The following is a 23,503-nucleotide window of genomic DNA, read 5'->3' as shown; positions in this document are numbered from 1 at the left end:
TTATTTAAAAAATAGGAAAAATTACCCAAAAAATGAAAAAAATAGGTTTAAAATTAGGAAAAAATAGAAAATGGACTGAGGAAAATTAGAAAAAATTATATCTATGTTTGTGCAATGTATAACGATGGCAAAACACGAGGTTGGCCTCGGTTTGTCCCTGTTTCTATGTTTTGTGCGTATTTAATGGCTTTCTAAAAGGGAAAAATGCATAGAAACCTTATCTAACCGATCAATAATGCAAAATACTAAGAGTTGGATGAAGAGGGGCTGAAACACTGAAAGATAAAGAAAAGATTTGATTTATGCATTGTACTTGGCATATAGGAAACGGTTTAAATAAAGAGGATGGTAGCATGAGTATATGGCTCGGTGCCTCCTCTCAACGCAGTACGCGCTAGTGAAATTCATGAAAAGAATGCTTTATGCACCATGCACGATGTTGATTTTTCTTTTGTCTGAGCACATAGCCATACACGACTTGCATTAAGCATAATAATTAAAATGTATCAGAAAAACCTCCTGGATGCATGGTACCTGTCTTCCTTAGGTTGTGACCAACGATGAGCGTGAGAGGATGTCCCAAGCTGTAGGTTAGTTGTTGGGTCCTAAAGGGAAAGTGTAGTGAGGAATGGTACATCCTGGAACATAAAATATTGGTACCTTGAGAGGAGTATGTGTGGAAATGTTCTATATGTCTAGCAGCGCATCAAAGGGCCAATCCCTGAGATGTAGGAGAGCTGCAGTGGGGCTCCGATTAGTCGGTGGAGTGCCTCCATATGTGTGTGATCGTGGCATTGCCAATGTATAAGGGTTCTCCCTTTGAGGAGTTTAAGGAAAATGTTGGACTATAAACTATAAACGCAGAAATTAAGCTTTAGGGCAGTTTGTCCTTCAGCCTTAGATTGACACTCCTGGTCCGCAAGGCCATGAGGGTGTTTGTGTGTCATGAGCATGAGGTCCGACTAGTGCCATAGCCAATGTCGGCCCATTTCAGGTCCCATAAGCTCAATCATCCACCTAGTGGAGAATTGATTAGCGTGTATCAAAATAGGAAACTCATGATGTAGGTTGTTGAGGTCTTGTTACTTGGAGTTCTGCAAAAGACTTTTATAATTGTCTAAGTAGTTGTGCCAAAATACCTACCTGCACAACTCATGCATATGTTACATAACTATCTTCCCCTCATTAGTCTTCACCGCCACTCAAGTATCCTCATCCACCCAATAGGATCAACTAAGGTGGAACCCACCTAGCATGCAGATTGCCAAACCTTAGAAGTATGCTATGGAGTGTCCCTAGGGGTACTCTACATGAGAGGCATACTAGTAGAGGGACATGTTTAGAATGCTAAGAAAAATTGGGGATCCTAGGGGACAAAGTATTAATGGAAATGGCAAATGAGGAAAATTGTAGTCTACTAGATTTATAAGAAGGGTCATGGCATTTGTATTTCCATAGCACCTACCTCCTCCACCCTCACTAGAACCACCTATACCAAAATCACCCTCTATAGCACCCCAACCAGAGCTAGGAGTACCAACTTGGTGAGGGATTGTAACACATGTGTCTTTGCAATATCCACCACCTCCATCCCACACTAGAGCTACCTGCACCAGCACTCCCACTATTGTAAGGAGTACCAAGTTGATGAGGTGTCACAATACTCTGTAGCATCCACCTCCTCCATCCTACAATAGAGCTACCTACACTAGCACTCCCACTATTGCAAGGAGTACTAAGGTGATGAGGTGTCACAATACTCTGTAGCACCCACCTCCTCCATCCCACACTAGAGCTACCTACACCAACACTCCCACTACCACAAGGAGTACCAAGGTGATGAGGTGTCACAATACTCCCACTACCTACAGCAACACTCCTATTACTACAAGGAGTACCAAGGAAATGAGGTCTCACGAAATCTATATCTTCGTAGCACCCACTAAAGCCACCCACACCAAGGTAATGAATATTGTATCTACTCTCTACTCCTCCCCTACTAGAGTCAGAAGTGTCATATCCACCCCAGCCAAAGCAACAAGCTCCATAACTTTGTTTAGGCATAACTCTACATATACTAGAAGATCTACGTGAATGTCTCCACAAAAGGAGGAGTCCACTTCATTCTAAAAGAACTCTTATAAGCCCTCCTCCTCCACTTATTAGAAGCCCTCATCCTCCACTTCTTGCAAGCCCTCCTCCTGTGCATCTTGCAAGCTATCTTGCTCTATGCTTGGGGCATTGCTTCCCTTGTAGACTCAAGCCCTCCAAAGTGCCATAAAGATAAGGTATCACTAGCAAGATTGTTATGGATTAGGATAGAAGATTGCTAGCATGGGACAATCATCATCACAACCTTTAATGTGACAAAAGAAGGATTCTCACATGATCATAGTGTTTCTACAAAAGAGATGTTGGGCATGGAGCTCATGAGGATGGACTCACATACATGGCAAATGAAACTCCATGGTGAGAGAGAGAGAGAGAGAGAGAGAGAGAGAGAGAGAGAGAGAGAGAGAGAGAGAGAGAGGGAGAGGGAGAGGGACGAAGGGAGGGCGGGAGGGGGAGAGGGAGAGGGAGGGAGGGAGGGAATTCTTGTAAGTACCAAATTGAATGAATCGATTATGAAAGTACAACAACTAGGGCTTGATTATATAGGCTAAGATTGTGCCTAATCTTTTGACCCTTATTTAATATCGGGAGGTGCAAAAGGTATTCATACCTTTAATATACATATACATGCACGGGAAAATAACTAACAAAACCCCCTTTGGGTCGAGGGTGGCTAAAGTTATGACAAAAAAAAAAACACTAAAAAGGAAATAAGAAGGTCCTATCTTGAAGAGGTAGTGTCTAATACCATACAATGATTCTAGAAACAATATATATTAATGAGAGAGGTGCAACATAAAGATGGTCATGGCATGGTCTACATAAAAGCTTAGGGAACTAGAGTAAGGCATGGTTCAAAGGTGTGCGTGCATTGCTCAAAGGTTGATTGAAATCAAACATGACTAGAAGTTGAATACTTAAGTATAAGCTTTGGGCTCAACTTAGAGGTCATGCATAAAGTGGTTACAATGCCCTCTAAAGTGTAACTCCTTTGTGAATCAAAGGGAACATAAATAAAAAGAAATGCAACTTGCATAGGATTAAAATCTGGGCAGAGGACCCCACATAATTATCTAAATTTATGTGATGGAAAGGTCTTAGTGCATGTGAGAGCATGACTAATGTCTAGTTCCAAACCATCCACAACTGGCCTTGCTGCAACATTCCAAATGGTTACTCTATTTACTAGCTGCATGTTCTGTTGTATGAATCTAAGTACTCCATTCTTCTTAGGTATAATAGACCATCGATTGGAATAAGGTGCAAAATATGGCTCAAGAATTCCCATTCTGATCTTCTCATTCAATAGTTCAATCAACTTTGACAGGTGGGCTCTAGGCATTGGAATAGGACGCAGATACCAAGGTATGCGAGAAATGGTAAAGATCACCATAGGCACCACAATCCCTAGATTTACACACCCAATCTCGTATAGAGAGAAGGCAAAAGCCCGATAAAACCTGGAATCCCTTGTCTGGCACTACTCATAAGCAATCTCCAAGCATTAGATCTCCTGGAGCTCCCTTGTAGACCAAAAACGTGGATTAAACAACAGCTTCCTCTTTGCTGCTCGAAACCCAAATCTGATGGGATAAAACACCAGGACACGTGATCTAGAATCTTCCATTTCACTCCTTCTTCTTTTTCTAGTACAAAGTGTTTTTTTCAGCTTGTCAACTGCGATCATGACGCACACGATTTCACCCATCTTTCTTTTTTATGAAAAATCCCAAAACTAGCTAAAAAAGCCCTTGCTTTTTGCATGCCACCCTATTATAAGAGTTTTCCTAGCTTTTTAAGATATTTACAATAAATCATTTTCAAAATATTGAAAATAGGCTAAAATTGTCTAAAAATCTAGTATTTTTGGACCATCCACTAGCACTAATGACTCAAATCACATTGACTCTCTAGATCAATAAGAAAGTCGGATGATGGTGCACTCCAAAGTTTTTCACACTGTGTCCGCATAGTGGCACGACAATGTGCTTTGGTTTCTTGAGATTTGGCTACCTTGCAGTTCCTCTTTATCTATTCATCATTGTCAAAGGTAGTGGTCTAGTAAATTGGCTTCACTTTCCTGCCAATTGTCTTGTATGTAGTCTTCACTCTAGCTTTATTCTCTTTCTTTGGCAAAAACAACTATTGCTGTAAATGAACAACACATAACTCTTTTTGCTGAAATAAATTAGCACTTTGCACTGTAGACTACATAAGAATAACCCTCATCTCATTTGACTAAAGTAAATTAGCCCCCCTGCACTATTGGCTACTATAGCCCTATTCTCTTTTGGCTGAAGTAAAACAACCCTCTATATCACTCTTCGTTGAAATAGATTAGCCCTCAACTCTTTGGACTGAGATACATTAGCCTTTTGTAACTCTCTTAATTGACATAGATCACCACTCTTCTTCTCTGTTGTTGAAAGAATTCAAAGCTCTGTTGTTATATTTGCTGAAATATATAAGTAGACACCTCTTTTTGCTGAGAAAATTAATTCATCAACTCCTTTTTTTGCATAAAATCTAAAATTTCATCATATATATTAAGAGAATGAATTTGCACACAACTAGAACCACTCTCTCTCTTAGAATTCAACAAAATTTTCCATCTCTGCAATAGTGTCTAAACAAGAAAATCCTTCATACATCCCATCAATGTACTCATCATCCTATAAAAAACATTCTCTTCTCAAGTCTTTCTCTTTTTTATGTACATACTTCTTAGCAACTCTTGACAACTTTGAAACTTTGTCAAAATAAACCAAACTTTTTGTTGAAAGACTAATGAATCCTAAAAGAAAAGCGTTGTTGCTATAGGGGGCGAGAGCGTTTCTCCTCCCGTACCACCACCATCCCACTGCATAGTGATACCCAATGAAAATCTTGATTTGTGGAAGGTAAAGGCAAATCCCACGGTGTATCCCTATTCCATGGATGATTCACATAAACAATCATGAATCAGATAGCCCTTTTTCCCTTTTTCCATCCTTACTTCAGACCCATGCATAAGTAGTATATGTTGCATGCCAGGCCCTATTAGAGTCTGGATCACTTGCGTCTTCCTCTCGATGATGTCGATGATCTCTTCATGGAATTCTCTCTTAGTGATACCTAAGATCTCGTCTATAGTAAACTCCACCTTACTGCTCTGAATCCTCTTTTCAAAAACTCTTTTAGATCAATTGCAGACTCAATGTCTAAAAGAAGCTTGTAATTAGATTGTTTATTGGGTCAAGGCTCCTACTTCTTTTTTAGACTCATGCTATTTTCCTTTCTTCTACACATCCTCCATATTTTGCTTAGGAACCGACCTTGCAGGAGGAGCAGATTGCTCACCCCCTCTAGTAGGTCTTAAGAACATGGAGAATCATCATCCCTCTTTCACTTTTCTTCCACAATCATTTAGTATTATGAATCTTTGCTAGCTAAGCATTGTTGACTAGAGAATCCCAACATGTCTATGATCTAATAGTCTCACCTACACTAGACAGCTCTAATTGAGGTATCTTATATTTTTGTGCAATCGATAAGGCAAAGGTTTTTCTTTTTGTGCTCTGGCTTTTTCTTAATATCTAGACCATAAGATGTAGCATCTATGGCAGTGTATGCAATCAGCACATCCATATCCTCAAGGATCTTCTTCATGCCTCCCTTCCCAAAGTTCATGGCTATAGGTTGTCTCGTTTCAGTAGAGCAAATCTTCCCATCTTGCTAGAAAGCCAAATTTTGCATATAAGCCTCTTTAAAGGCCTCACAATCCTTGTGGCCGTGTTCAGTGCTATCACACCATATGCATCTACATATAAGGGCTTCCCTTCCCAAACTCTTGGATATTGTAGACAAACCTATAATCTTCACTTATTCTTCCACCCTTGACATCTTTAGGTTTAGCTCCCTCATACTTTTAATTAACTCACCGATGCCCTCATCCTTGGCAGGACGAGCCAAAGAAACATGTGGTTTAACCATAGAGATAGGTAACAACATAGGAGTACTTGTTGGAGAAGATACAAGTGTAGATATAGAAGAAGAAACTCGAGTAATAGAATCGATTTGTAATCTAGTGTACCACATTTGACTCTTATTCAACATAGAAACAACATCCTTAGCATCTTGCCAAATTGTCTTTAGACCCATTACTTTGGCTCCATCTTCAAGTAACTTCACTAATTCCATTTGTACTGGAGGGTTTGCTATTTGTAAAAATAACTTTACCTTCTTATGCTCCAAAGCTGTCTACTCCCCAATGTCTAGGTATTTGAATTTAAGCTCAAGCTCCCCTAAAAGCTTAAATGTGGCCAACCCTTTGTTGGTGGATTTATGAACCCTCTCTCAAAAAGATCAACAGGCAATCACCCATAAGTCTTCCAAAAACTACTCTTCCCTCAAAGCTTTCTTGAATTCTGACCATCCAGAATGTTGCGACCCATAATGCATGTAGAGACCTTGAAGAATTCCATCTTTGCTACATACATCTTTAGATAATTGAAAATATTATGGCCATCAAATAGCTTCATCTAGTTCTCTACAGTCTCCATTGCTTTGGTCGCCCGACTTCATATGGCACATAAGACTGTAATTGAATTTGTTGTTGTAGTTGTTTTTGATGCTGCAATTACCGTTACTATAGTTGTTGTTGTTATATGTACACATGGAAAGCTTGTAACATTTGTTTTACATCATCAGAAGCATCTCCTAATCTTGTAGGTCTTGTAGATTCTGAAGGTATTGCTAAATCTCCCATCTTGTTGTATCTTAGATGTGGATTTTCACATCGGGTTCAAATATTGAAGAGAATATGTGTCAAGCCATAAACCAAAGGGGTTTAAGAAAGAAAACAAAACATGAGATAGAATCAAGAGTACCAAAAGAAACCTTTAAATTACTCAATAAATCACTATGTACATTGCAAATATACACTTGGAGTACATATACACAATCCCTTTGATAGCCCAAAGTATTCACCAATAGTAGGCAAGTAGAAGCCTTAAGAAAGAAACCCTATATCAGCACCTTGAGGACTATAGGTATGTCTTGAACTTGTTGTAACTTGTTTTCGCTCTAACTTTCTCCTCCAAACTCAAAATATGACTTGGGTACTCAAATCGATTGAAAGGGACTTGGCCTATAAGGCTACATAGGCAAAATTGCAAAAATCGTATTTCCGTAGCAAAAAACGCCACTTTTCATAATCTGCGTTGCTTTTTTGTTTTTTTAGGCCTAAACGATGTGTAGTACTCAAGATAATTCATAGCATATGTTTTTATCCATCCAAAATTATCATTAAGTTAATAGAACTCAATAATAATACTATTTTGGAGACCAAAAGCGCGCACAAAACGTTAGGCCACTTCGTGATAGCTTTGTTGCCCCGAGGCGGCAAGTGAAGTTGCATGACGATAACTTCGTTCAACAATCCATTTCTCATCTTTCTCTCTCCTCTTTTCTCTCTCTATTTCTAATTTTTTTCTTTACACACACACACACACACTCTCTCTCTCTCTTTCTCTGTCTTCCATTTTAGTTTATTTTTTCTCCTCTCTTGGTTTCTCTCTCGCCTTTTTTTCTCTCCTTGCTTTTCTTTTCTCTCTCTCTCTCTCTCTCTCTCTTCTTTTATTCTCCCCCTCTCTCCTCTCTCTCTCTCCTCTTTTTCATTTTTTTTCTTCTCTCTCTCTCCCTCTCCATTCTCTTTTTAAATTTTTTCTTTTCTTCTCTTTGCGCTTCTCTTCTCTCTCTCTCTCTCCTTTATTTTTTATTCTCTATCTTTTTATATTTTATATTTTCTCTCTCTATAAATCTCTCTACATGTTACCCCTCTCTCTCTTTCTCTCTCTCTCTCTCTCTTTCTTTCACTTTCTTTGCCCCCCCCCTCAATCTCTCTTTAAGCATGTAAATTTTATCTTTTTCCTATATATAATTATCTCTCTTCTTCTTCTCCTCTCTCTCTCTCTCTGCCCCCTTTCTTCTCCTCCCCTTTCTCTTAATTTTTTTTCTTCTCTCCCTCTCTCTCTTTTAAATTATATATATATATATATATATATATTCTCTCTCTCTCTCTCTCCTTCTCTCTCCCTTCCCCTCTCTCTGAAAAAGAAAGATTTTTCTCTTTTCTCTTTTTCCCCATCTCTCTTTCTCTTTTCCTCTTTCTTCTTCTTCTTCTTCTCTCTCTCTCTTCTTGCTTTTCTTATCTCTCCCCCTCTTCTCTTTCTTTTAAATTATTTTTCCTCTTCCTATAATTCTCTCTCTATGTTCAAATTCTCTCTTATTATTATTATTATTATGATTTCTCTCTCCTTTTCTTCTCTTTATCTTTCTCTCCCCCTCTCTCATGTATCCTCTCTTTTCCTTTTTTATTTTCCTCTCTCTCTCTCTCTTTCTCTCTCTCTCTCTCTCTCTCTTAAATTTTGTAATTCCTCTATAATTCTCTCTCTCTCTCTCTTCCCCCCTCTCTCTCACTCCCTCTCCTCTTCTTTCTTTTTTGCTCTTTGTATCTTTATCTTGGTTTCTCTCTCTCTCTCTCTCTCTCTCTCTCTCTCTCTCTCATTTTTCTTTTCCTCTCTCTTTCTCTTTCAAGTTTTTTTCTCGCTCTCTTTTCTCTCTCTATATATATATTCTCTCTCTATTTTTCTCATTTCTCTCCCCTATTTTCTCTCTCTTTTAAACTATATATTTTCTCTCTATCTCTTTCTCTAAGTAAAAAACGATATAAAAAAAGGTTTTTAACTTAAAAAAGACTATTCTCTTTTCTCTTTCCTCTCTCTCTCTCTGTCTCCCTCTCAAAGTGTGTGAAAAGTTATGTCCTGAAAAACTTTAAATTAAAAAAACTTTTAAAATATTTAATTAAAAAATTTAAATAAAAAAGTTTAATCTGAGAGAGAGAGAGAGAGAGAGAGAGAGAGAGAGAGAGAACCTAGGCCCTACACATGAGAGAGAGGGAGGAGGGGGAGAAGAAAAATGTTTAATTAAAAAAAGACTATTTTCTTTCCTCTTTCCTCTTTCCTCTTTCCTCTTTCCCCCCTCCTCTCTCCGTCTTCTCTTTTTAATCCTTATTATTATTATTATTATTATTATTCTTCTTCTTCTTCTTTCTCTCTCTCTCTCAAAGTACACGAAAAACTATGTTCGAAAAACTTCAAATTTAACAAAAGCTTTTAAAAATGCTCAATTAAAAGAGAAGTTTAAATTAAAAAGTTTAATCTAATAGAGAAAAACTTCAAATTTAACAAAAGCTTTTAAAAATATTCAATTAAAAGAGAAGTTTAAATTAAAAAGTTTAATGAGAGAGAGAGAGAGAGAGAGAGAGAGAGAGAGAGAGAATCTAGGCCCTACACATGAGAGAGAGAGGGGGAGAAATTTAAACTGGGTTCAAATGGCTGCGATAGCATTACAAAACATGACCAACCTTCCGTCTCCTTTGTGTGAATAGTGAAGCGGGAGAGGCATAGTGTACTATAAGAAGGTAAAGAGAGGTTTTTTTTAGTGCCAAGGCTCTTTCGAGCAAGAGGGGTTGGTAGAAAGAGGGTGGGTCCGACAGAAAGAGGAGGGAAGTCTCAACCATTTGGGAGATGTCACATCAAACGCTTCTTTGATATATCTCTACCGCTGCTAGTTTGAACCCACCCTTAATTAAAAAAAAGAGGGGAAAAAGAAAGAGAAAGATTATAAGTGAGAGAGAGGGGAGGGGGTTTTGATTTAAAAAAGAGAGGTGAAAAGGAGAGGAGAGACTCTAATGAAAAAAAAGAGAGAGGAGAAAATGAGGGATTACACATGAAAAAGAGAGGAAAGGAGAGGGTTTTGATTGAAAAAGGGAGGTTTGGAAAAGAGGGTAAGTTCGGAGCTTTCTTAACCTACAACAAAAATAATATAGTAGTAAAATATGTTCCACAAACTTGTTGTTTCAAGTTCTAGGATCCTTATGATGTTTCCTCGCTTTAATTTTTGAATGTGATTCAACCACTTAAGGCATCACGCTCCACGGCACCTTACGGAACTCACACACCCTTGTCACCAGCACGTGTTTGGAAGGACGAAGAGTTGAGACTTTGGCCTTTCTGTCTGCAAAATTTTTACAGAGCGTTTAAAGCTCTCAAAGCACGCACGCACTTGAGAGAGAGAGAGAGAGAGAGAGAGGAGATGGCGAAGAAGTCATCCAGGAAAGGGAAGAAGGCATGGCGGACTAACATCCCCTCTAAAGACGTGGATGACTATGTCGACAGAGCTGCTCATGATGAACGCCATGGTGGCTCCTTGGATGCTCTCCCTGATGAGCGCCTCTTCTTCGTCGATAAGTCAGCAGGTAAGCATCCTTTACTATATTTGCTATCATTCTGATTCCTAGCTCAAGAAATCAATTTCACAGCTTCCAATGTCCACCATGTTTTTCCACAGACCTTGTTGTTTTCCTTTTTCCTTTATCCTTTATTGTTGGTTTCTGGCTTTGCTTCTTTAGGTTTCACACATTTATCTACAGACACTGAATTTCCTTATATTGTATGCTGGTGCCTCTCTGCTTGTACTGACCATCAAAATATTCTTAGTTTTAGTCACGTACCCCCTTTAAGTGTAAGCTGGACTTTAGATTCTCAAAGATATTTTTGGATATGCATCACAAGAGGAAATCAGGGGGAAAAAGCAATTATGAGACACACTCACGTGTGTGCAGATAAGTGAAACTGAAAGAGATGCAATCTGAATCTCTAAAAGACATGATTTCGACTGTCACAAAATCAAGTGTAAAGCTTGGACCCCTTAAGTGAGACCTTTCAGCATGTAATGTATGCCTTCAAACGGGGCAAAATGCACGTATAAGCCCTGCCAGCCCTTGTGGATTTTTGAAGTGAACAGAGTAGAAATGGTGGTTCCATCCATGTTGGAGCAGTCCTGAAAACCTTTTGAGTTAGTCAACCTATTCATCACACGTAGTCCTAATGTGCAATTTTGTAAGCTCTGAAAATCCCAAGTTTTTTGAAGGGGACGAGTATGTGTTAAGCTGTATAAGTTTTTAAACAAGGTATGAGGCTCCTCAAGGTCATCCTTTCTAGTGGCAAAGTTTATATCTTGTTAGTATGTTGAAAATTACTGAAAATGATCAGTCTTGATTGTTTTTACCTCATTCCATTGTGTCATTGTGTGGGGAAAGTAAAGGTAGGTTTGCCCGGCATTTATTTCTTGATCAATGTCACAATAATATGGTGTGCATGGATCAATTGTGTTTTCTTATAGCTAAACTCCAAGACTTAATGCATCAAGGGCAATAGTAGAGTAAAGCGCCAATTTAAAGGCTTATAGGAGCACTAGAGTAGTAGTGATTATCAATGTATACTAGAGCCTAGCTCTACCAACCTCCAAGGATGAAACACAAAAGTTGAAGCTTGTGTTTCACTAGTGGCAACAAGCTTAATAGTTAGGGTGTGATGGGACATTTTTTAGGGTTATAGTCATTGTAAAGAGGCAATCCATACATCTGCTACACAACAATGTTTGTGAAATTTTACAAAGCAAGTGCAAAGTCTCATAAGTTGAAATTGATAAGTGTATTTTAAGCTATAGAAGTTTCACAAAGTTAATGCTAGCTAGTTCACGGTGTTAGTACATATGTTGGTTCATGACTGAGTCTGTGCATGTCAGTGGGCAAGATATTATCCAGATTATTTAGACATTTTTCTTGGCATTTTATGATGGCCATTTTAGCATTTATTGCTGGCCGACCTGACATGATTTATGGCATTATTTTTGCCTATTTATTTAGGCTTCTCCACATTCATCATTATGATCATTCATCACCTAATTGGTTCTGGTGGAGGGAGAAGAGTAGGTGCCAGTGCCTTCACAACCAGTGACTCACATTTGTTCTGTATTGTCTCATATCTTGGTATATGGATTTGATATCCCGAGTATCTCTTTTCTTCTAATTTCCTTGTGTAGCGTTTTTTTCTTTTGTAGTGTTCCTCTTTCTCTTTCCTTTGTCCCTTGTGTTCAGCATTTTATCACAGCAGCTTTCCACGCTTCCATCATTGCATCCACTTATGACATGGTATTAGATTGCAAGGTCATTGTTCATGTTGCTATTTTGAAATGTTTTAGGTTTGAGTTTTGGCTTTTTTGCTGCCGATTGGACCTTTTTCTGATTGCTGGGACTGATTTCTAGCGTGTACGACCATCTTTTGATCATTTGTGGCTTGTTTCCTCAGTGTTTTGTAGATTGCCATTTTTGTTTTCAGCTTTTTGGGCTTGTTTCAGGGCTAGGGACTTGTTACTGACATAGTAGCAATGGAACGGGAACGGGAACGAGAATGGGAGGTCGTGAGGGAACGAGAATGATGCCCCTTGGGGAACAGGAACGTTAGGGGAATGACCTCTACTATATACACGATTTATGTATTTTAAACTATACATTTATATATTTCATAAAAGATCTTTGAAAAATGCATTAGACAAAAGACTGATTATATTGAAATGGCACATAAGACCCAAAACAGATGATAATCTAAGATTGTACTACATAAAAGAGTTTAGAACCATCAAGTAACAACTACAATGGATAGAATATGGAAGCTTGGAATTTGAAAGTCTCTCAAAGTAACCATTTGATCATACATGGCTGCCACTAGTAGCAAGACTATCCAAAAGACTATCATCCACATTGTTTAAGAAAACCATATCATCATCAAAATCAGCATTTGCATGTTTCAAAGTATCCTAATAATCAGCCATATTTGTGGGCATAGGTGTCTCTCCATCCTCATCATCTGAGGACTCTTCTTCATCAAGAGCTATAAACTTTTTAGCCTTGAGGGAAGCCATATTTATAAGTAAGTGCAAGTTTGCACTCACAAATATCAAGTCATTTACTTGTTTTGTCCCAAATCTATTTCTCTTTTTAGATGCAACATGCCCAAATACACTCCATAGTTGCTCAATGGGAGAGAAGCTTGCACCTTGAGACAAAATGTACACTACCAATGTTTGAAGCTCAGGTGTACATGCCCCATAATCTTCCCACCATAAGGTAGTCCCAATCTTAAACCAATCTATTTGTGCATCAACAGACCCAAACCTTCCCAACTTGTTTCTATAAAAAGCAAGCTGGTCTTTCGCCAATCTTCTCTTAGTGTCAATGGGAATCAACCTAGAGAGCACTATGTCCCAACCCTGCATTACCTCATCATCCTTCTCTTGATCACATCCTTGGAACTCCGGATCTAATACATATGTTGCTGTATGCATAGGTGAGTGATAAGCATTCCATCTTGCCTCACATAAATCTCGGACTTCTTGATTCTTTGTATCATCCAAACCAAGCTGTCCTAACTTCTCAATCATGCGATGTGCCCCCTCATAAATCTTTCCAATACATGACTCTCGTCCATTTGGAATTCGCATCAAGTGCATAATTCGCTTCATGACAATATGGATGCTCTTCAATTCATTAAAAAATGCATAATCTAGTATGATGGTTTGCACTCATCCCATTCCATCCCATCCACTCATTACTTACTACCCATTGCTTTAGGGGTAAACTTACCTTCTTAAGTCTCTTCATCATGAGAAAGTTATAGCCAGAGTGCGTCTCAGAGTACTTTAAGAGATCTTTTTTAGGTGATCTCTTGTGAAACTCACTAAGAATGCACTGATGGCTTTGGATGAAACTAATTATATCCTTGCCCTTTTGGATATAGGGATCAATCCATGACAAGCTGTCGATGTCTTTTAGCAAATTGCTCAAACAATGAGCAAAGCATGGATTGAATGTGATATGAGGGTATCTCTCCTCAATTCTCATACATGCTACCCTATTTGTTGCCTCACCATCAACAATAAATTGGATTACATTTTCAGCCCCAACTTTTTCAACACCTTTAGCCCATTTCTCCACAAGCTAATCTACACTTTTTCTTATGCTTGAGGCATTATGTGAGGAAATGATTTGCATCTTTTCTCGGGAATAAGCAACCATTCCATGGATGGACCATTTTCGAGTATCACTCCATCCATTAGCTATCTAAGAGACACCATTCTTCACCCAACTTTCTTTCATAGTTGCCAAAGCACATTCAATTGCATCCTTTTCCTTATGCAACAAAGTGGTATGCAATGTCTCATGTGATGGAGGCTTATAGGTTGGACCATACTTTGCAATCTCTTGGACCATCTCAAGGAAGTAGGGAGATCTTATAACATTGAATGCAACATGATCATGGTAGAAAAACCTTGCCATAGCATGTAAAAAGGCAGACTTTGTGATTGTGGGGGTAGCCTTCGAATCCTTCTCCTTCGGCTTCAAATGAGGGTACTTCTGTCAACACTTCTCTTCGGGGTGAGTGCCCTTCCCACGATGTGGGCACTTGGTCTGCTTCTCCTTCGAATCCTTCTTGTCCTCTTCCTTATTATCCTTGGCCTTCTCCTACTCCTCCTTTTTCTTTTTCTTCTTCTTATTCCTGCCACCAATACCTGTAGTAAAAGCCTTGGTGGAGCCAGAACCACTGGCCCCTACCTCGTATGAGAATGCAAAAGTTCCAAGTCCCCCATGCATGGCTCCATCGCCCATGACTACATGATCAGCTTGTCCACTAAAAAAAGAGGCATCAATTGCTCGATTTTTCCTTGCACATGCTTTGTCTTCTTCACTTGGGTACTTTACCAAGAGTTGCCTTCGCATTTCGGGTGTGGTGTTTGAGTAAAAATTTATTTGTGCTCTGATGTCAACATGGCACAAGTGTTGCTTTACACAATTGGATCCTCCTGTTTTCAATTGCTCACTCCTTTTGCATTTCCATTTCTTTGCATCTCCCTTCGATGCATAATGGTCCAATTTCTCAACCTCATCCCATCAACTAGGCCGAGATCGCTTTGTGCTCGAACTCTTTGATCTTGAAGAAGCCATGACTTCTACTAATTCAGGAATCAAAAGCATGAGTTGACCCTCCATGAGACTTTGAGAGAGAGAGAGAGAGTGTCTCTGTGTGTGGGCTATAAAAGTAGAGTTGTTTTAGTCTTTAGAGAGAGCCGTAGCCAGTAAAAATTGAGGCTCTCAGCTTGTTTTGAGAGAGGGGGAGAGAGAATGCTGTAAAAATAGAGCGCTTTTTGAGAGAGAGAGAGAGAGAGAGAGTTGTAATTAGTTCAGTCAAAGGCTGAGAGTTGTTTTAGAGAGGTAGACTTCTGACTGTGTGAGAGTCTAGAGAGAGAGAAGGATACTGTGAGAGTGTGCAACGGAAGAACACGAACACAGAGGAGAGGAGAGAGAAAGCAGAGAATGAAGGAAGAAAGTCTGCACTGACTGAGATGAATGCTGAATACACTGAAATGGACAGAATAGTCCCTGCACGCAGCCCGGAGCGTCAGTGAGGGGACCAGGACAGACTGGAAGCAGTGGCAGCACCAATGCCGGAGACGGAGATGACGGCCTGCAGCGCATAATGCTGGAATGACTGGGGGGGCTGCTATATATAGCCCCCAGGCGAGAAAACTGGCCGACCAGCCAAATCTGGCCAGGTCACCTGGCCAGATTGTGACCTGGCCAGATTTGGCCGACCAGCCAGATCTGGCCGACTTTGGCCAGATCTGGCCGACTGCCCAGAAAATGGGCAGACTGCATAAAAAACAGCCCAGTTTGGGCTGTATGACACCCAAGGCTGCTGGCTAACCAGGGCAGCCACAAAATGAACTGACAGAGCTCCTCTGTCTCCTGTCAGACTCTGACAGGAGCTCACAACCAGGAGATGACAGACTGAGAATGATAAAGAGCAGGCTAACAGATACATAGTAAAAACTGTAAATAATAAAAAATAGTAGGCCACTGCGTGAGACGATGAGAGTCTAGAGAGAGAACTGTAAACAGTAAAAAACACTTGCAATCCTTTAAAGGGCAGAGAGAGAGAGAGAGAGAGAGAGAGAGAGAGAGAGAGAGAGAGAGAGTGTGTGTGTGTGTGTGTGTGAAATGCAGTCTGCTGGTTCTGAGAACCGATTACAGGACAGATTGCGCCTAGACAGAATTGATGATGCTGAGTGGACACATGTGACATTAATTATGCTAACCTTGATGTTAAAGAGGTCAATGATCAGTCACTATCGTGAGAAATGATGCGCATGGTGCTTGCAGCCTACTTTCGACAGTTTGGACTGTGCATGCAACTCCGAATAGTGTGGACACCACTCTCGAAAGAGTTCATACTGCAAGGCACCACTTTTTCCATGTTCATAGATCACGTTCCCCCCCATGTTCCTCGAGCCGTTTCCCCTTGATGGGCATTCCTCCGCAAGGTTCCCCCGTTCCGTTCGGTTTTTTAAAGCATGGAACGTGTTTCCATGTTCCCAATGGGGTGGAACGGTGTTCCCCTGCTACTATGGTTATTGACCCTTCCAAATCTATGTTTTGGTGTTTGCTACCTGTGTTCTACCGATCAACACTTGCGTTTTGGCTGTTTGCTACTGTGTAGGGTTGGGCGATAGTATTTTCAGGCTAGTTCTAGTTATTTTTTGTCCATTTTCTCACTTTGTGGTGCATTGCTCAGCTTTACAGAGGGTTCATGTGCATCCAGTTGTCATGTTCTCATCACTAGTCTCTGGTTACTGTTGATATGTTCTATGTGCTTTCTTTACTGCTTGGAACTTGTGCAATCCTTGTGAGTCTGTATTTTTGGCATACTTTTCTTCGTGAATATCCCTTACCTTTCTTCATCCTCTTTGTATCTCCCTTCTCATGGCTCCTCTGCCATCTCCTAATGATTAGCATGCCAACATTATTTCTTGATCTACAAGTATTATGTTGGAGACTTGTTGTGTTCATCTTCAGGTTTTTGTGAGGATGCTATCTCTTGATGCTTCAAATGTTTCAGTTTTAGAGAGGGGTGCTATACTGTGGAAGAAGACGTCTAAGTGCTATTATTGTGGTAAGAAGGGATATCTTCGGAAGGATTGCAGGACATTAGCAGCTTTACAATAGTAGTAGGCGTGGATGGTGATGCAAGGTGATGGCTCTCTCCATGAGTCTTCCTCTTCTCTAGATCCAAGGTTAGGCTCTATCTATGTGGCTGCAGTGATGGCTGCAGGGGCCTCCCTTCCATGTTGCTAGTACATGTGATGGGGTCATCCCTCACAACTCTCTAGTGCCAGAGAGGGAGAGCGAGGGGGTGGTGAGATAGGGTAGGCGAACCTCATCTATATAGGTATACAGGTGCATAGGTTCTTGAGGGGTTTCCTTGATGCACCGATTGAAGTCTGGTAGATTCAAATCCTGAAGCTAGGATTGACATCTAGGTTCATGATGAGCTGATTCTTTGATAGAGAGCGGGATTGGCTCCTTGTTTGAGCTCACATGAGGGGACACTTTGGTGGTCTGGCCAAAGGCAGGGACTCCATGGTCACATATGTTCAATTGCATTTTTGATAGACTGGTCTTGTATGCTACTACAAGACATTGTTGATAGATATTGAGAGTTGCTCTGAGGCACCTTGGTGGTGGCTTGTGCACCCATTGCTTGGGTATCCATGGTTCTACTCTAGTGGTCCTTGTTGTATGTGCTATGATGAGACCTTATCATTATATATTGTATTGTACTATATCACCTATGATCTAAGAGGGTGTGTTAGCAGATAGGTCAGTTCATGGCTGAGTCTGTGCATATCAGTGGGGTAGGATATTATCCTGATTATTTAGGCATTTTATGATAGTCATTTCAGCATTTATTGCTAGCAAACCAACATTAAATGCTGGTCGACATGAATGATTTATGGCATTATTTTTTCCTATTTATTGAGGCTTCTCCTCCACATTCATCATTATTGTCATTCATCACTTGACTAGTTTTGGTGGAGGGAGAGGAGTACGTGCTAGTGCCTTCACAGCAATGACTCGCATTGGTTTTGTACCATCTCATATCTTGGTATACGGATTCTATTTCTCGAGTATCTCTTTGCTTCTAAGTTTCTTGTGCAATGTTCTTTTCTTTTATAGTGTTTCTCTTTCTCTTTCCTTTGTCTCGTGTTCAGCAGTTTATTACAGCCGTTTTCCACACATTTATCACTGCTTCCACTTTTGACACAGGTTCTAGTGTCAATGTACTAAAAAAGCTTGTTGGTTCATTATAAATTGCATGCTTCTCTAAAGATTTTTGTGCAACACATCCACACTTGAGCTTCTGTATCAATTTAATCATCTTTATTGGACTACGCTAACCTTAAATAGAGGTCCCACCTAAACATAAACTTTTGAATAGTTACAAGTATCCTTTTTGATCAGATGCAATGCAAATTTCCAGCTAGACTATACTCATAATTTCAATGATTCCTTGGTTGGTATAAAAACTTGTTTCTATACCCTAATGTGCCTAACGTAGCTCAAATCTGTGAGATTATATCACTTTCTTGTTGTTTAATTGCATCACCAAGTGAAGTTGCAAATGGTGCATGTGGAATTTATAGTGAGCTTTATTTTTCTCCTTAAAAAGGAAGGGGGTAAATCAACTCTTGGAGTGTATGCATTGCCTTGTTGTTAGCCTTATACATTTATAGGGTTAGAGAGCTCATAGGTAGAAGGCATTTCATTTTTGAGTTTGGTGCATTTAATGCAACCGACTTATTTCTAGTGCATTTAATGCACCTGACATGAGCATTATTGCTTCAATTTCTAGAATTGGGCAGTAGTTTTCAGCATTTAGGCGGCCTATTTTGACACTGCCGAACTTGTGTTTTTGCTGCTGTACCTGCATTTTATCAGTTCGTACTTGCATTTTGTCTCTTTAGCCATCATTTTCATTAGACCTGCTGATGCTTTGATATATTGTGCTTTTTTTTCACAAGCATCAGCTTCTTCAGATTGCATTTTCAGCCTGTTTGTGTTTTCAGCCTGATCACACACGGAGGGGCAAGATCGATTGTGTCTATTGTCGTGCTTCTGTTGCCACACGCTTTTCACATTCGTTCCTCTCTTTGTCTGAAGTGGCTTTCTTTCTGTTTGAACTGTTGAACTTGTTCATCCTCGGTGTTTATCTCTCATTCCCCTTACTTTATCTTCTTTGCATCTCATCTAAAATGGCTTCTCCATGCTATAATATTGATGACAATCTTAAAGGACTTGACTATCTAACCTAGAGTACCACTATGAAAGCTTGGTTTGTGTAGAAGTGACCTTGGTATACCGTTTTGGGATCTGCCTTGCACCCTCAAGAGCCCTCTCCTCTTCCATCAGATTGGGATGAAGATGACTTTGAGGAAGCAGTCCTCAATTGGGATGATGATGATGCAAAGGTATACCCAACTCTCTTTCGATGCATCTTGAAGGAAGTTCTTCCGGCAATTATCTGCCATTGAATATCTCCAGGAGTGCGTGGGAAGCTTCAGCTTATGTATGCGGCTCTGTTGACCATGTGAGTTATGACTACTATTTGGTTCGAGGCAGCTGATATGATTCTGTCATTTCCTTTGAGGGTGATACAGATCCAAGATGAGCTTCACAATATGCAGTCCGCCCTTCTTGAAGCCCATCTTGTGGGGATTGAATTGTTTGGCTACCTATGGAGCTTGATGGTGTTGCCAATGCCTTATGAGGTCTAACATTGACGACACCTATTACTTTTGATCTTATGGTCCACATGAGTTAGTGACTCTGGCAGGTTGGGACTTGCTTGGACCTTTTCTTTTGTAATAGAACTTATCACATGATATTGGAAAGTTGAAACTTGCCTTGCCACTCTATTTATATCATGAATCGTGATGTTGGAAGTAATAATTATTAAGTTTATCTTCAACCTTTAAATATGAAATTTTCTTGGAAGTGATCATGAAAAAATTTCAACGTCTAAAATTAAAACAATTTTTAAGTTTATCTTCAACCTTCAATCACGATGTTGGAAGTTATAAGTTTATCTTCAACCTTTAAACATGATTGAAACCATAATTATTCTCAAACTTTTTGTTTATCCTCCATTTGTATGAAATACCCATACTAAGCACATTGTATGAATCATACTTTGACTGCCTTGATTACATGCTTAAGTCCAATGACTAGACATAGGTCCATGGGTGTGTATTAGCTGTTCAATATTTCCACAACCGGATTAAATAGCTAGTACATGGATGAATACCTTTTTGTTTTGTATTTGGGCACTATCAGCTTCTAGTGGTATTCACATGGGAAGCTCAGAAAGGGACTGGTAAGGGTTCTTTGAAAGCAAAGGTAATAGTTGATTTGTAAAAGTCAACCAAGTTGGATTTGGGACTTACCACATCCTTGGGCCTCGAGGAGCTTTAGCTGCAAAGACTCAGCAATTTGGTTGCTAGATCCAATGGAGGGCATACTTGGCCATTGTCTCGTCTTTATAATTTGAGTACATATATATTCTTGATTGTTGATTGTCTTTGTCCTTGTTCTTTTTTGGCTTTTTCATATACGAATGCTGGTATGGAGTTCATAAATCTATGTTCTTCTGATTCAAAATTGTGGAGTCATCCTATTAGAAATGCAATGTGGTTTATTTACTATGATTGCTCCTACCATTTGCTGTACTCAGTATTTGCTTATGTTTGTAGATGTTTCCCTTGCTAAAAAGACTTCAAAGCATAAAGAGAAGATGCTCCGTTGTGAGGCTATTCTAGAGCGATCATCTCTAGTACCTCCTTTACTGGCAGCTAAGAAAAAGTGCAAAAAGGCAAAGCCAATAACGAAAAGACTCCACCATATTGGAGGCAGCAAGGTGAATTATTTGCAAAGCACATTGTGTGAATTTATGCTTGCAGCTACCTTAAAGAAAAGTGTATAATCTGGATTTCTTCAGGTTTACCAATATAGTCTGGATGTGTTTACCAGGGTAAACAGGGTACAAAGGAGCTTCGAGACATTTGGAGTGCTGAAGGTTCCTACTTTTATGCTCAAGAAGATATAATTTCATGGGCTCATTTAGGGTTTTAAGTCATTCGTGTGAAGTCAATCAGAGAGAAGTTCTATTATAGAGTCTTTGGAGAATAATCAATTTCCCTTTCCATAAGTCTTGCAAGGGTGAATGCACAAGTGAGCATCCTGTTTTCTGGGAGATGCCTGTTTGACTTGAAAAGGCCCTAAGTTGCAATTCGTTTCTTAGCTCTTCTTTCCAGCTGGGCATAGTGATGACAATTTGGGTTCTATCTCTTTGTTGTTGTTGTTTTGCCAGATACAGGTAGCAAAGAACTGGTTGCTAGTAATCAGGTTGGTTATAGATATTCTTTCTTATTTTTTCTCTCAATGGATGCAATTTTTTTTTGCTAAGGCTCTTAAGGCTGGATGAAGGTTCAACCTAAAAAACTTCGGACCACCAGTCTCTCTGCAAAGGCTGTGGAAGTGGATGCACCTGGCTGCTCGTACAATCCACCCTTTGAAGATCATCAGGCAAGAAATCTTATTTCATTTGTATTTTGATTAACTTGCCACTGAGACTGGGATGATATCCCCATGCTGAATTTAAACATATTGTATGTGATTCTTGTCTCATGTAAGAGTTTATGCATTGATTTGCTGGAACATAAGTATTCTTGGATTAGATAGAAACATTAAAAGTTTCAATATTATTTTGGATCAGTATTGTGATTGTTTTTGTTGTTGGTGATGCTAGACATGCACATGCCTATCTTCTGGTTTGCTTTTGTGCCATTTCTTGTTTGAGACAAGAGTGCAAGTACCTCAAGTCTAACTTCCAAATGGGTTTTAAAACTTACATACATATCAGCATCTCTACCTACCTGATGGGATTTTGGTGTCATGACAAATCAAGGAAATAAAACAAGCCAGATTAATGCAGATGAAATGGCAAAAAGGAGTTGGTTTAACATGATTACATTGCAATGTAATACAATTTCTCTTCAGGTGTCTTTATGGCAGAAGAACTGAAATTGTTTGCTTCAGAACTGATGATTGTTGTCATCTGTATATTGATAATTGTTTGGCACCTGTGCATTCATGGGTTTATTGCACATACCTTTCATAGATGTCAGTTTTGGAGTGGCAATTTAAGTAATATGGTATTTAGGCATTTTTGACTATTTCATTTGTCATATTCATGTTTGATGGCTGTGTTGCAGGAGGCATTAGGTCTTGCTGTAGCACAAGAAATGCAAAAGGTGTATCAAAAAGAGCTAGAACCTCCACCCATACCAAGGACTGTACTTGGAGAAGTAATTGATGAAGAGGATGTAAGAAGCTTACCATCATTGCTGGAAAAGCAGTTTCATGATTTTTTTGCAAAGGAAACCTTTGGAGGGCATAATTTTGTGATTGTTTTAAGTTCTCTTTCTTCACATAAGACACAAATGCACTCATGCTCACGTGTACACGCATACATTGGCACACCTACATGCACCTGACACACAGATACACTCTTTACAGTGAAACAGTGAAAATACTTTTCAAAAATCTCAGCCCTAAGTAGTGTAGAGGCTAGAGCCAAAGACAGTGGGAAAACATTCAAAGAGTGAACAAACAAGTGCTCTCATCTGAGGAGCATCAGGATTTTATCGTAGCTCCAAAACACATGAAAGTCCCAATGAGCCTTGAGGCGGTATCTTTTTGCATTACCTAATAGAATTTATCTGTAAGAGAAATTTTGCCAACCAATGGTGTCAGGCTTAGTAGGAGCACATTTTCTGCCAGTTTCCTTGATGTTTTCTGCTGCTCCTGCTCATTGGGCAGTCCACCATCCTCACTTACCAGCGGTCTTGTCTTTATGTCCACAACACCTGCCCTTGCATCTAGGTGGGTTGTAAAATTTGAAGCATGTGAATCTCTGACTACATGTTGGTCTCAAGGTAGTAGGAGCACATTGGATGGTTTTTGATGCAATTACACCATCCATAAATCTGATCATGGCAAGGACTCCCCACTGTTCTCAACTTAGTGTACTCTTGATTTCCACAACACCCTCCCTTGTGTCCGGGCAGGTTGTAAAATTTGAAGCAAGTGAACCTCTGACCATGTGTCGGCCTCAAGCCGCGAGGTAGGAGGAGCACACTAATCAGTTTTCAACTATAGCTTTGACACTGATATGAAATCTGGAAGCTTGATGAGTGATCTAGGGCTCCATCTGAAATGGTAGAGGCTAGGTCAACTGTGGATCAAGACACTATGAAGCAGCTAGACAAATTGGTCTGAACAATAAAGAAACCTAATCTTTGGAAATTATCTTGGACAGATCATACAGCAGTAGTCAAGACAGAGAGTGCAGTACTTAGTAGCTCCAAACTCCTAGAGTCATCTTCACAAAGCTCTTCACTTCACTTAGTACAACACAAGGATGTGACTCAAGTGTTGCTGCACCATGATGTGCAACGGATGCTTTTGACACATTGTAGTGCAATCAAAGGTGATTGCAAGGATTTCAAGGGAGAGGTCTGTCATGAAGACATGGAATTTTGATGCTTTGCTTAG

The 23,503-nt window shown here is 39.6% G+C and overlaps 1 protein-coding gene across 1 annotated transcript in view; it reads left to right on the top strand.

Annotated features, from left to right (window-relative positions):
* The first annotated feature begins 10,095 nt into the window (after window positions 1-10,095).
* Window positions 10,096-23,503, top strand: part of LOC148038502 (Nop53 protein) — a 31,940-nt gene continuing 18,532 nt past the window's right edge. Inside the window, exons 1-6 of the mRNA XM_087672830.1 lie at window positions 10,096-10,411; window positions 20,641-20,804; window positions 20,918-20,963; window positions 21,258-21,292; window positions 21,374-21,472; window positions 22,162-22,272. Of these exons, the coding sequence (XP_087528956.1) occupies window positions 10,249-10,411; window positions 20,641-20,804; window positions 20,918-20,963; window positions 21,258-21,292; window positions 21,374-21,472; window positions 22,162-22,272 (618 nt within the window). The 5' untranslated portion in view covers window positions 10,096-10,248. The remainder of the gene's footprint in view (window positions 10,412-20,640; window positions 20,805-20,917; window positions 20,964-21,257; window positions 21,293-21,373; window positions 21,473-22,161; window positions 22,273-23,503) is intronic.

Source organism: Lygodium microphyllum, chromosome 3 (assembly GCF_053477565.2).
Source record: "Lygodium microphyllum isolate KBCC chromosome 3, Lygodium_microphyllum_v1.1.10, whole genome shotgun sequence".
In the NCBI taxonomy this organism is placed as follows: Eukaryota; Viridiplantae; Streptophyta; class Polypodiopsida; order Schizaeales; family Lygodiaceae; genus Lygodium; species Lygodium microphyllum.
Note: the sequence above shows the minus strand (reverse complement) of the source record. Positions and strands in the feature narration are given on the sequence as shown.